The sequence below is a fragment of the Taurulus bubalis genome, assembly GCF_910589615.1.
Source record: "Taurulus bubalis genome assembly, chromosome: 20".
In the NCBI taxonomy this organism is placed as follows: domain Eukaryota; kingdom Metazoa; phylum Chordata; class Actinopteri; order Perciformes; family Cottidae; genus Taurulus; species Taurulus bubalis.
This window is the reverse complement of record NC_136608.1, coordinates 9,718,949-9,734,095: the sequence shown is the minus strand read 5'-3', so window position 1 is coordinate 9,734,095 and position 15,147 is coordinate 9,718,949. Positions and strand designations below refer to the sequence as shown.

General features: G+C 40.9%; 1 protein-coding gene across 1 annotated transcript; it reads right to left on the bottom strand.

The window, feature by feature from the left end:
* Positions 1–1,017: 1,017 nt before the first annotated feature.
* On the bottom strand, positions 1,018–14,834 carry LOC306752343 (uncharacterized protein; the record flags this gene model as incomplete). Its single annotated transcript, XM_079236094.1, has 24 exons — positions 1,018–1,810; positions 2,245–2,351; positions 2,540–2,783; positions 2,892–3,010; positions 3,506–3,755; positions 3,888–4,030; positions 4,124–4,352; positions 4,442–4,590; positions 4,679–4,931; positions 5,406–5,551; positions 5,639–5,796; positions 6,235–6,326; positions 7,074–7,222; positions 7,373–7,538; positions 8,445–8,629; positions 8,734–8,977; positions 9,067–9,134; positions 9,952–10,429; positions 10,787–10,910; positions 11,924–12,034; positions 12,155–12,250; positions 12,435–12,539; positions 12,930–13,132; positions 14,723–14,834. 24 exons carry the CDS (start codon positions 14,832–14,834, stop codon positions 1,797–1,799), a joined length of 3,945 nt encoding a protein of 1,314 aa, XP_079092220.1. The 3' UTR covers positions 1,018–1,796.
* Between the last annotated feature and the right edge of the window lie 313 nt (positions 14,835–15,147).

Here is a 15,147-nt window from a genome sequence, read left to right as displayed (position 1 = left end):
AACGTGCATGTCCCTATCGAGAGCCAGTGTTTTGGTTTGTTACTTGGGCTACAGGCAACAAAAACACTATGAATATTCATTTCAGGTGATTATACACTAAAGAAAACATCAACCTATCAACCTTATATTCTATTTCTAATAGATCACTCTAAATACACTGTTCCTTTAAATAATGAACTGGTAAAGCACTTATAATGTGTAAATGGATAGCTGTAAGGATAGGACTGTTTTTTCCATCTAGTGCCATCAGGTAAAAATGAGAATTTGTCCAATATATTGATTTATAACCGAATCCCTGCCAAACTAATGACTTTCTCCTCTCTCTAAATGTCATGTTAGGAAGTGAGGAAAAGTCAAAGGACCACCACCAGAATCACTAGGATTGATCCTCATGGGACCCCGAATGTCTGTTCACAGTAGCAATGCCTCTAATAGTTGTTGGAGACATTTCAGTCTGGACCCAAGTGGTGGACAGACACTATTTGCGTGACTATGGTTACAGTGTGGGAGTTTTGGCCACATCACAACAATATGACACTATACCAAAATAATGGCCTTGTGGTAGGAAACCTCAGCGTGTTTAGAAGACGTTGCCCGGCAATGCCCCTCTGATTTTCCATCATTGCACTACTAATCTAATATAAGCACAGCAGGAAATTGTCATGAGTCTCTGAGAGAGATAATATGAACTTCATCGCCATGGGCTAACAATATATTCAGAGACAAGACACATTTTCTGTTCATTTCTACACATTAGTTACACTTAATTTGAAGAATTCAGGTCCTTAAAGTGGCTATAAGAGATAATTTTATAACAACAATAAATCATGACAATTTGTTTGTTATGCTTTACTTTCACCTTCTGATTGCATTTTTATTTTACCGTTATTATTATGTTGCCTTTATGGTTTTAGTGTACAGTAACACTCTTGGCTTAACTTGTCACGCAAAAGAAAAAAGAAACACTACACACAACAAAAGAAAGAATCTTAAATCAAACATTTCAAGTTTCATTTAATGGGTGTGACAAAACATTGACACGTTTGTGGAAAAAATGTGCTTCAATAGGATTTGAAGTATAACATATTTTGAGTAAATTGTAAAACTTTGGAATAAAGGCAGAAACAATAATTTAAATAAATACAATTCTGGACATAATCAACTTATACTGTGTAAAAATAAGCATTAGCGTCATGATTTCAGCTCTCACCACTCCGATTAAAACATTGTAAACAAGTGCAAAGACAAAAGATTCAACAAGTGAAAACTAAATTAAGACCAAAAAGCAAAGGTACGCTGTGGTTACAGTAAAAGGCGTTGCGTATATTTCTTTCTTTGTTCGTGTGCTTTGATTCACTCACTTTTTAGATCAAGTACAAAATAAATAAATACTAGCAAAAACAGCATTTTCTGTGACTCCCACGACATCAAGATCAGAAATATTTGTTTGTCCGTCGAGCCCTGAGCTTCCTGGTTTTAGTTTCATGGCTCTATTGTAAATAATACAAAGACACTCTGGAGGAGGGACGCGGACACACACATACACGCACACACACACATACACGCGCGCACACACACACACACACCTACAGCCTGTGTGTATGAAGAATGTAAAAGTATTTGAAGTACGTACAGAGGCAAACGTCATCTGTCAACAACTGCACACCACAGCTTTTAAACAGTTTCTGCTTGAGTGTCCTTGTTTTTTTCCCTTCTGGATGTTCCTCAGCACTCTGCGGCGGCGGCGGCGGCGGCGGCTGTGTTCTTGTGGTTTCACCCCACGATGACGGACAGTTTCAGGTCTCTAGATCTAGAAGTACATTTTAGACATAACGTTTTGATTATGACTTCCAAGCAATGACATTTTGAGAAATACAGTTATTTGTTTTGTTGTTGAGAATTAGATGAGAAGACCAATATGTTGACTATGTGGCTGGAGCCACAACCAGCATGCCATTGTGAAATGATTTGCATGGATTTAAAAACAACACCAACAAGCTATAACGTGTTCAAGAGAGTTTATGGTTGTCACTCCAAAATGTGAATGAAGCAACATGTGTGAAATGTATACAAGACACTGTGCAAATAAAAGTAACAAAAATAAACCCTCCTCAAAGGGGCCGTGACAGGACTTCTAACTGTAGAATTAGACTGGAGATAATTGATGAATCTTCCTTTTTATTACCAGAAGCCATTGCATAACTCAGACAAGATGGACAACAGTGAGGGAATGTGGCTTCTTACCTCCTCCATCAGCTGTATCGTCGGCCAGGGAGTCAGAGTTTGTTCCATACTTGCTGCCAAATATATGCACCAACTGGTCAAAGAACTTGCATTCCTGTTTCTCTCCTCTGGAAACAGAATTTCAGAGATTGTTATGAGGAGGAGGCAAGTTTTTTTACACAATTTGTACAACTGCAGTGGATCAAATGTTATGAGGTTTGAAATATGCTGAGTATAAAACCACATTAAGAAGGGAGAGGTTTAGACTTGCAGCGTGATCTCACCACACACCCCAGCAATGAACAGCGGTACTTACTTTCTGCCTTCTAGGAAGTGTCGGAAATTGGCCCTCAGCCTCTTTATTCTGGTCTGACACTGTCCGGGAGTGCGCAGGTAGCCCTGACCCGCCATGACCTCAGAGATCTGGACGAAGATGTGTTTGTTCTTTGTGCAGCTTTTCAAAGTCTCCTGGATTTCCTCGCTCCCCCATAAGTCCAGCAGGACCTCTGTCTCCCTGTCGGTCCAGGCCAGCTTCGAACTGTCCGGCGTCCACTGGGTACCTGAGGTTACCAACAGAGGGGATGTCTCAGGATAAAAAAATACATGAAACAAAGAATCTGCCTGCCTCTTTTACTGTGATACCACTGGCTTAAAAAAAAAAAAGTCACCTTTCTTTTGGTTGCTTTCATCTGGCTCATCTGCAACTGGTGTGTCTGGGACCAAGTCTTCCACTTTCAGCTCCTTCCCAAAGATTTCATTCAACTCATTGAAGAATTTATATTCCTCCCTGAATTTAAAGTGAAGTCGGTTAGTTTGTGATTAGCTGGCATCAACCAAATCTCAGACTTGAACAATTTAAAATTAAAATCAAATTCAAACACTTCACTTCAAAACAAAAAATATTTTAAAACTGCTTTCAAAGGAAAAGGATTGTTCTAATTTTACTAAAACGTGTCAACTTCATTCAATGCCTTCAGTCACCAGGCCATACATAAATTATGTAATGTTGTGGTGTATAATGTATGTATATATGTATGTATGCATGTATGGATATGCACAGACTGTGGCAAAATAATCTACCTGGAAAAGGACACTAAAGAATCCATTGTATCCATTTTCACAGTAATAAAAGGTTAACTTTATTGTATTTATTGAATACTGCCCGATAAAGAGCAGATGTGATTTGTAGACTATTGTCTAGAGTTTGACATTTAACCAACCAAATTGCCTCTTGAACCCAACAATAGAAAGAAAATGATTCATGGTTGTTGTCGTCACTGACTTTTCATGGAGGAAGCCGTGCTTAAGGCGTTTGATGCGTGTGTAGCACTGCTCCGAGGTCCTTATGAATCCCCCGCCGCTCATCTTCTCAGAGATGTACTCGAACACGTGGCGGTTCTTCAGGCAGCCCTTCAGGGTGAGCTGGACGGTGTCTTCCCCCCAGATCCCCAGCAGGGTGCGTGTCTCCTGGTCGGACCAGGGCATCTTTCTGCTCTGGTCAGCCAGGAGGTGGCTGGATGACGGCTGCTCGTCTAAGAGGAGGAACCACAGATTTATTTTCGGGCTTTAATCTCTGAAAGGTATACATCATCTGCACAATAACGCTGTGTAAAATTGCGGGTATAGTGTGGTGACACAGATTGCGTGATCATAGTTGAACCTACACGTGTCGGGATCGTTGTCCAGAAGGGGTAGCAAGGCGGCGGCGTCGGCAGCAGCAGCACTGTCCACTTCAGGATACACAGAGTCACCGAGCACCGGAGCCAGGAGGTGGAAGTATCGAAACACAGTGGGCCGTCCTCCACTTCTGGAAAACGTCAATCAAATGCAAACTGTGAAACAGTCTGCTTGTGTGGTGGGGGGATGGTGGTTTTAATTTTGACTGAGCCATTGCATTTACCTCCAGCTGTTGCAGTAACGCCTGTAACTCTTCTTCAACCTTTTGATCCGGGAGTGGCACTGCTCCGTCGTCCTCGGGTATCCCGCCGCGACCATTTTCTCCGCTATGTCGGTAAATATGTGCCCGTTGCGGACGCAGGTTTTCAGGCTGTGCTGCACGTCGTCTGCCGCCCACACTTCTACGAGAGCGAACGTCTCCTCCTCCGTCCATGCTGTGTTCACATCGGCACCTATTTCAGGTGGAGGCAGCCGTTAGAAAGCCCGGTTGGATTTTGTGTCAACACAGTACTGCCGTGTGAATGAATGAAGACGACTGTACCTGGATCTTGGTCCGCTTGTTCCTGGTCCGCTTGTTCCTGGTCCGCTTGTTCCTGGTCCTTTTCATCATACTCATCATTGGAAACTGCCTCCTGACCGAGGATTTGTTCCAGCTGGTGGTAGAATCTGTAATCCACTCTTCTTCCACATCTAGACGGCATGAAACGGGGTAAATAAGAAGCATTAGAGTCAGATACTTGCAAACCGATAAACGGGAAAACTGAAAGATTGATCTCACTTCTTCTTGTCGTAGCACTGTCGAAAGTGGTTCCTCAGTGCCTTGACTTTCCAGCGGCACTGCTCTGAGGACTTCGAGAAGCCGAGGTCGCTCATTCTCTGCGAAATGTCGGCGTAAATGTGTCCGTTGTGGACAAAACCCCTCAGTGCAGTCTGAACGTCTTGGTCGCCCCAGATCTCGATAAGCGCCAGGGTCTCCCCATCGGACCACGAGCTAGTCGGCGGTTTCTCCGTTGACATGCTGAGTTCTCCATCTTACAGCAGAAACACAACACTTGTCACTCTCTGCATCGGTTTTGGTACGAATGCACAATTTCACAGGTGACTGTAGTTGTTTCAGCCCAGAAGTACGTTTCATCTATATTCGATTAAATGTTTCTTTTTCTTAATTTACGAATGTGTCAAACATCAACTAGACAAGTGCAGTTTGAGAGATCGTGCTGTTTAACTCTTTTCCAGTTCAACCTCAACACAGCAAGAATGCGACCCTAAAATCAAGCTAGCCAGCATGCTAGCGTCCAGCAATCACACACACATTTTCTGCAGGTTACTAGTTTTTTAGTACTTCTTTTGTACTTTAGTACTTTCTTTTGTACTTTTGTTTTTAGTACTCTTTTGAAACACTACATATGTCCATAACTCTGTAAAACAACGTGTGAGAAAGAGAGTGTGTAAGGCTGCCGTACTATTCACTGCATGAAGTCGATGAAGAGATTATTTTTTTTTACCCGTTTCAGTCACTGATTCACCATTGGACTCTTCTGATATTTCGATGGAGTCCGGCACCACAGTGAAGGACGTTGACGGCTGTTTGTCCAGGATTTGTTCCAGCAGATCATAGAACTTAAAGTCGACTCTTTCAGTCCCCGATGAGCTACAGACATAAAGGCAGTTGCATTAACACACAGAAGTCCTGCCGACAGTACGGTTTACAAAATGAGTATTCAGGTGCTGCATTTACTTCAGGTTATCCTGACAATGCCGGTAGTTGGCTTTCAGGCGTTTGATCCGGGTGTGGCACTGTCCTGCACTGCGGGAGAAACCGTCGGCGGCGAGTTTCTCTGATATTTCAGTGAAAATGTGACCGTTGTGTGGGTTGCGTCTCATGCTCTGCTGGACCTAAATGTGAGGGACATTCTTAGCAAAATGTAGCAATATACAAGAAATATATATATTTTTTAAATGCTTTAAACAATCAGACTGAGGAGGATAGCATGCAGATAGAGGCTTTATTTAAGGACTGGATATATATCGCTCTCATTGTGTTAAAAATGTTCTATTTCCTTTGGGGCCTCAGAATTGAAAGCCATTATCATGTAGGTCCTTGTGCTCCTGGAACTCTCTGTTGCTAGAGATAGTTTGAATGAAAAAAAAAAACGTCCTGCATTATCAAAGCTTCCGGTTAAGGTCAGACGTCTGAATCGCTGCCTTTATGATTTGTTTTTCATCAACTCAAATAATGAAGGAATTGATGAAGTGAAGTGAGATGGCAGTTCAGCCTGTTAATCAGGATAGTTAACGGCATCATTCATGACTATATTCTACCTAACCCTCTACCTGTGGGTCTCCCCAGATCTCTAGAAGGATGATGGTCTCTTTGTCCGACCAGGGGACTTTCTTCCTGTCCTCCTGAACACCCACAGCCGACTCTGATGAGACACAAAGAGGAGATAAAACACTTTATGTAATAACTTCCTTGAGTTAATTCCCCCATCATCTATCATCACTTTAAGTACTGTTTTCAAGTACTCCTTTTTGTATTAGCCACACTGCTCCATGAATATGCTATGGTATTGTTTGACAGTTTTGGACGATAAAGATGGATTTAAGTGTACGTACTTGCCATTAAAGTTCCATTGAGTCATCAAAAGTTATCATAAAAATGACAATCCATTTGGTGTTATAGTCTGGTGACTTGACATAATAAATTCATCATCTCAACATAATTTTTTTCTATCTTTCTCTTTCTGAAAAGTTTGACAGAACTATACTTGTTGAAGACTGCTGCTGTTCCTTCTTTTCATTTTAAGTAATACATAAAGGAGGCATAAGGAGACTATGCATTCAATATTTTAACTGCATTTGACAGGAACAATTTGTACATAGGGTACAAACTCAAAGTACAGGTACAAAGGATTGCATTCTGTATAATCTAATGTGTGCTTTCTATTCAATTCAGATTTCAAATTTAGGTGCAGAAAATAGAAACCAAAAATGTATTGGTTTCTATACATTTCGGTTTTTAAAGATATTGCTGAATGAATGGCACAAAGGGATCAGTCCGGGTATGATGATTATGTAGCAGGCAAGGTGAAGTAGTACTAAAAACACCTCAGCTTATTATCTGAGCTCCCTTCCCTCGCCCCCCGCTGTCAGTAGAGAACATTAGAGTTTACCGATATCCTGATGGGAAAAAGGCGGTGAGTCGTTGTCTTCAGGCTCTTCTGGTATTTCCTCCAGCTGCGGCACTGAGGGGAAGTCCTTCACTAACATGCTTCCCAGTTCATTGTAAAACTTGCACTCAACTTGCTCCTGTCCCTTCAGGCTGCATCGAGAGATAAGAAGAGAGCAGATATATACGGTAAATCAACAAATATCACAAACTTTTCATTCATTTTTTTGCTGCATGTATACATACTTGTTTTGGTAGCATTGCCTGAAATTTGATTTCAGCCTTTTCAGCCTTGTTTGGCACTGCTCTGGCGTTCGGGAGAAGCCCTGGGCGGCCATGTTGTTGGATATGATGGAGAAAATGTTTCCGCTCCTGTGTATTCCTCTCAGCTCCCGTTGCAGCTTGTCTTCGCCCCACGTGGTGATGAGGGCCAACGACTCAAAGTCTGTCCACGGACTGCTTCTCGTTCCTTAAAAAAAAAGATATTTGTCAGTATAATCTGTGAAACAGTCATTTTAATACAACCATATATTATGTTTATTATTTTTGTGCTTTGGGAAGCTTATATGTATTTTTGCGCTTTAGGCCATTGAGGATCGAAATTAAATAAATAAAACACTTTGGGAGATGGATTCGGGGGCAAATTCTCTCTTCAAATACAAGTTTTTTTTTTTTTTTTCTTTAATCTCAGAGAATATCCAAGTTTTGTTCTCCTAAATTTTTTTTTTATATTAGCCCCCTTCCTGTATTATTATTAATTTAGTTTTACCATTTCAGTTTTATATGTATGGATATATATATATATATATATATATATATGTATGGATATATATATATATATATATATATATATATATATATATATATATATATATATATATATATCCATACATACATACATACATACATATATATATATATATATATATATATATACATATATATATATATATATATATATATATATATATATATATATACATATATACATATATATATATATATATATATACATATATATATATATATATATATATATATATATATATATATATATATATATATACATATGTAAAATAACAATTAATTTACATAATGCCTGCTTTAACTTAAAATGTTTAATAAAATATACTAAACTGGAGCTGCAACAATTGGTCAATTAATCAATCAGTGGGTAAATCCATTGGCATACATTATTAGTAGTAATTTCTCAAGCAAAAATACCTAACTTTTTTTTTTTTTATGTATGATAGTAAAGAGATTATATGCAATGTTTGGGATGTTGGTTGAACAAAACAAGCAAACAAGGAATACATGTTGTGGGAACTTTTAACATGTATTTTTTACTACCCCCCCTATAAAAGTGAAATTGTACCGATTTCCAGTCGGCTCGTATTGCCGAGAAACTGCAAGTCCTCCTCGGCGTCTGGTGACTCATCTTCTTCTTCCTCTTTGACCTCTTCGACATCATAGGTGCCCTCAGGATCGTCTGAGGGACCCGAGGAGCCGAGTACCCGCTTCAGCTGCTCGTAGAATTTATACTCCAGTTTGGAGTTCCTTCTGGTGTTAGAAAAGGGAAAAAACTCTTGCTTTAGTCATCTGATAAATTGCGATGATTGGACAGTAAAGCGGCGAGGAAGGAGGACAGCTCCTTCAACGCCTACCTGTTCTTGCGGAAGCATTTCTTCAGTCGTTTGATCCTGGTCTGGCACTGTTCGACAGTTCTTATGTAGCCTCTCTCTGCCATCTTATCAGCGATCTGCGAAAATATGTGACGGTTTTTCAAGCAGCCCTTTAAAGCCCGCTGCATCGAGTCCTTCCCCCAGATGTCGAGCAGATTGAGCGTCTCCTCGTCCGACCAGGGAACTTTTGTGTCTGTCACAACTGGGAAAGAACCTTCCTGAGAGTCTGAAATACAACAAGCAGTTAGTCAAAGGCCACAGTTCAGATTGATCTGACTGATAGCATCTACTGATCCATCAAAAAAGTGCATAAACCTGTATATTCTCCCCATATTGAGATTAGCGGAGATTCCCCTGAATTCTCATCATCCATTGACGAATCCCTGTAAAGGTGGAAAAACACAAAAGGATTAAATTGACAGATTGGATGACACCCTTTTTTCAAATCTGCTCAAAGTTATCTCTCTAACTTAGTGATTCCAAATTGTTTTTCTGTGAGCATTAAACAGATTTAAAAGCTACAGTTTCACATGAAGTATTTCCAGAAGATTAAAATGAAGTAACGCACATGAACCACAACAAATATTCAACAAGACTGAAGAGTCTACAGCACAACAGTACTTTGGCAAAGTGGTGCTCGGAGCTAAGTGTTTACATGAGTACCCTAACGTAGCAATGCTAACGTGCTGATGTTTAGTAGGTATAATGTTTACTTTGTTCACCATTATAGTTTATGTTGGCATGCTAACATTTGCTAATTAGCATTTAAACAAAACCTAATGATGGGAATGTCATTACTGTTGCAAGTATTTGACAAATGTCTACCTCATCATGGCGCTAAATGAAAAGTCAGGAGCTCCTTAAAGTCCTGGGACGTCATTGTCTGGCTACAATGACTATTTGTACAAAATGTTGTGCCGATCCATCAAGAGGATGTTGAAACATTTAACGGAACGTAAAAACGTGGACGCCAAATTTCATGGCAATCCATCAAATGGTTGATGAGATATTTCAATCTCGATCAAAAGGTGGAGGACCAACAGATACTAAAGCCATGCCACTAATATGGATGAAAAGGGAATGGAAGCGTGAGTGATGAAAATAAAACAGAAGGGATTTACTGCCCACTGGACCAATGAGAAACCCCTCCGTCACATCTTTGTGTTGAGCAAATGTAGAGAACGTTTCTGGTAATCTTACAAGAAAGCTTTTGCTTTCGCCTCTGCAGGCTGTTTTTTGGGAATGTCCGCGCCGCCGCTCAGCTTCCTCTTCCTGAGAACCCGCGTTCCTCTCAAGCTGTGGCTAAGGTTATTGGCTGCTGAATCCGTGTCCGCAGTCTCGTTAGGCGTAGTGAGGTCTATGGTTCCGTCGGATGGTTGTGCACCAACTGAATCTTGCACTTTCCTCTCCTGAGAAAGGTTCCCGCCTCCAACCTGCAGCTGCCAGCTGCCCAAGTCTCCCGTCTCCTCCAGTCTTTGTCTCACTGTCTCAGAGCTCCTCCTGATCGCCCTCTCCAGGCTGCTTGTGTTGAAGAAGGCGTCGAGATGTCTTTTGTGCTCTGGAGGGTTTGAATCTTTGAGAGCGGGTGAGCACGAGGTGGTGTTTGTGACAGGTTTGGTCCCAGGAGGTAGAGACAGGGAGGAGAGGATGCAGTCATCCATTGGTAAAAATCTAGATTCTACAATTAAGAAAGAATAAGGTTAATTCAACCCTAGCTTGGTTCAATCAAGAAACACTTTAAATTCTATCAAAATACAAAGAGAGAAATGACTGATTGTTCCAAGTGCATCTTCACCGTCTCTTCCAACCTTTTATAATTGATGCTTTTTTGTTTTTCTCTGCTGTGTGATACAAAAAAACCTTACAGTATATACAACCAATACAGAAATGTCCTAAGCATTTGTACAAAGAGGACTGGGTGGAAGATTTGACAGATGACAAACAGACTTGTTCCAGATTGGTCTTCTAATCTGCGATTATTTCTGCTTTAGTGTTGACGGTACAATCACAGTACACAACCGGGGGCCGACAGTACCTTTCTCTTCAAAATGGCCGAGGTTTCTGTGATGTTCAAGCACACCCTTCATGTCCTCTGACGGGAAAAAGGATTGTAGACATTCGTCTAGGAATGACGGAGCGTCTCCAAGCAATGCTGCCAACTGAGAAGAGAGATCAAGTTACTAGCTTTAGTAATCCTGCACTCATTATTTTTTGGACTGATTCACAGTGAGGTCAAATGAAAAATAAATCAGTATTACGAGGGGTTGTGTATTTTTCTTGACATACATACATCATTTTGTGTTCCCGCCAGGAACATCACTGACCCAAATAAAAGATTATTCGCGTAATTTTCTTATTATGCAACGGCTACTACGACTTTGTTATTTTGCTCCTGCTGGGTACAGAACAGGAGAAACGAAAGCAGTCCACTGGGACACTGTGTTGCACCTGTATCCAGTTAACCCTCCTCTATATCTGTCTCTGGGTCAGTGGTGCAGGCAGATGAGCCCCTGCACTGAGCCACAGTAAGTCTGAAAGAAAATTGTGGTTCAGTTTGGAATAATGCCAGAGTCATTTCCTGTCGATACACTTCTCTGTGTTGCATTTGGTGTATTGTAGTGGGGGAATAAAAAGCGGAGGCAAAACAAGTAGCCTAGACCTCCCACAGGGCCCGGCAAACTCCCCAGGTAGCCTCACATCAACACTGCAGAGGGCAGGTAACAAAATAAGAGCTATAGCAGGAGCCAAAATATGAACCGTTGCATAAGTGTCAATGTCAGAGGCAGCGTGGCTGAAGAAAGGCATTAAAAGAAGCAATAGAGTACGGTCACAGGGCCACTAATATCAGCTTTTGTTTATCTTAGTTTATCAGATATGTTGGTGACATTCAAACAAATAAATACATGTTGATTCCCACAGGACTAATATTACCAGATAACCTCTGTGTTTGATGGAACATTATATGGTAATTTGCAGAAGCATTTTTACTTGACAAATTACAGACATGGCAGATTCACCCACGATTAAGATCACAGACGGCTTCTGCAAGTATTACAAATTCCTAGAGGTCCTTAAATAACATTAGTCCTAAGACCAACCAAGACAAGACTGGTATAAGAAAAGTGTAATGCAAATTATTCAATTATTATGTAATTTACTGATAATGTGGTACCTGTGTGAAGTCAGGAACTGGCAGCAGCTCCTCCAGTCTGGATATGAACTCCCACACCAGCATCTCAAGTGCAGTGTCATACTTTGGCCCAAAATACACAGGGAATATTTCCTGCAGATGAGAGAGAGAAACAGATATTTAGTTAGTGTATTGGGAACGGGAACATTTGGAATTAGGATGAGGCAAATCAGGAAGAATTCAAGTAAAACAACAAAATGAGTGTTGTCTCACTTGGAAAAAATATTTTCTTTCCGAGGGATCCTCCAGCAATGAATGAACCAACTCCACAAAGTTCACCTCGGATTCCTCCACCTGGTTTATGGTTACCTGTTACACACACACACACACACACATGCTCAAATATCAAGGGTACGAATGTCAAACGCCATTTTAGCTGACTTTTATAACTCAATGCAAGAAAACAACTGCTCCCAACAGAGTCATTCTGACCTAGTAAATTTCCACACCAGAAAGGAAACAGCTGTGTGTTTGCCAGCTACAGTTTACTTACATGGTGATCCTTGGCAGTGCTGACAGGAGCTTTTATTCTGTCCAGATGTGGCTGAATGGTCTGCATGTCCACTGGATGCTCACCTCGACACATCTCCAGAACCAGCTGGATGTGCACACACACACGCACGCGCACACACGCACACACACACACACACACACACACACACACACACACACACACACACACACACACACACACACACACACACACACACACACACAATAGTCCAGGTTTAGAAACCTCCTGGTGTAACACTGGGCTACAACTACTGAAGTTTGACCTGTTGCTACTCTGCCTACCTGATTTAGAGGAGAATATATGACATGAATACAGATATAAGTGAGATACTATACTCACATCACACATTCTACTTCATAAGAGTGTGTACAAATTAGAAATGTGCTTCTTAAACCCGGCTTTAACCTTTGACAAATATCTAAAATAAGTACAAGTGTCACCTCAGTATGATTAAACAGTGTTTATATTACTGACCCTGGCCCTGAGTCCCAGGATGAGCTGAGCCCTCTGACTGTAGCTCATCAGCTCTGGGACCAGTTCCGTCACCATGGTAACAAACTCCTCCAGCATCCCATAGTGGTCCACAAGTCCCTGCTGCACTACTTGCCACACTGCGGCTGATAACAGCTGCAAGGGCGGGGCCAGGAGGCGTAGATAGTTGACTGGAAGATCATTACCTGAGGTGGAGGAAGAGGAGCAAAAGTGAGAACTGAAGATCTTTTAACATTTCATGTAACTGACAAAGTTATTGTGATACAGCCTGTGGTAATCTAAAGAGGATCTATGTGCATCCACAAGCAACAGTGAGTGTTTCAAATGACCCACAACCTGATAGAAAACCAGAGCAGGAGTAAACAACCCAACATGAAACACCCGCACAAGTCTGACTGCATTTGTTTTATGGTTCATATTCCTGATCAGAGGTATGTTCTTAATCAGCGGAGGAAACACGACAATATGATGAGTGACGATATGACTTAGGCACAACATGTATAGCTTATTTTCTTCAGAAAATGGTCAGTATTGGTTTTGAATATAACTTCTGCATCAGTGTGACAAAGTGCTTTTGTTAGGGACGGGCAAAAAAACACAGACATGACCAACATTGATTAAAATATCACAAAAATAAGATGTTATGTAGTGCAATAGAGGATTTGATCTTGATCGCCCACTCCTACTTGTGAAAGGAATATATTTCAATGTAACATACGGAAACTAAATATGTATTTCAATGGCCCCACACATAAAGGGTGACGGCTAAATAATGTTGATTCTCGAACACGCAGAACTGGATTTTCTGATTATTTTGTAATGATTATTATGCTGCGGCAAAAGGAAACAGTTTCATTAACAATATCTGATGTAGTTTACATACAGTAGATGTTCAAACACACCGTAAGAGACTGGCTGGTGTATGTTTTCCTTGTTTAGACAAGGACAAGTGATCCAAAGCTCACTTCAGACATGTCAACACCGCAGTGGCAGTTTACTTACATATTTACACACATTTATGTACATATAAGTCAACAGGCAATCTGTGTCAACAACACAATGCATGCTGGCCAAGAGCACACTATCACACTATGTATAAGCGAACTTGATGTGTAGTGGCAATCAATACTAACATGACAGTGCTGCTCTCAGGTGCACCGACAACAGCATCCATCAAACTCAGAACTAACTCACATCTTGTTGAATGTCGTAACTACAACCGGGCGGAAGATCGGATTCCTGAAATAAGAACTGTAACAACATGCAGATGATCAATATTAAAAGGCAAACTGTGCCAGCAGATCAATGAGCCCCGGATGGAGTGATGGGAATAAACCAGCACTTGAGATGCTACCACAATAAGCTCATTGTGGTTCAGGTCGGTCCTGAGAGAAACACTGCAGGAATATGTTGCATGAGCAGTTAGTTTAAGGTCACTGTAAACTCACTGATAACACAGGGATCAGAGATTAATATGAAACGTGATTTTGTATTGTATTTTTTTTTACACGCACCTCGACTGGCTCCACTTTCAGTTCCCCGGTTTATTTCCATTTAGCAGCAGACAGACAAAAAAACAAGCAGATGTCGCCCTCGGGTTTTAGCGGTCAGGAAAAAAATATCAAGAACGCCTAAGAAATGAATACAGCTAATTTGTGGTTAATACAACATCCATGAGCGATCGCCAACCCACAAAACCGCGAGGGCAATTTTTTGCAGGAAGCATTGAGAGGCTCTTTTTTTTTCAAATCTCGCTTCAAGAGGAGATACAGAACAAAGGTTTCTGGTCTCATCCGCCTCAGTCCAGATCACGGCAAGCCCTCTTTCCTGGTTGGCTGACGAAGACCGGATCCACTCGGCATAGATGTTCAGACTAGATGGCGCCATTGCCTTTCCTTCTAGCCAAGGTCTGAGGTCTTTGTACGGAAGTATGCAATATTTTTACTTAAGTAAGGTCAGCAATAACCGACATTTAATAATAATGCATGACACGTAAAGGTGCTGCATTCAAAATGAAAATACGTATGTAAAGTGCATGACTTAATTACATGTGCTTAATTACTTTCCACCACTGTATATATATATATGTGTGTGTGTGTGTGTGTGTGTGTGTGTGTGTGTGTGTGTGTTTGAATCTACATACTTGTAGAATCGGTAACATACTTTAAATAGCAGAAGTTAAAGTACTGGGTATGCGGAA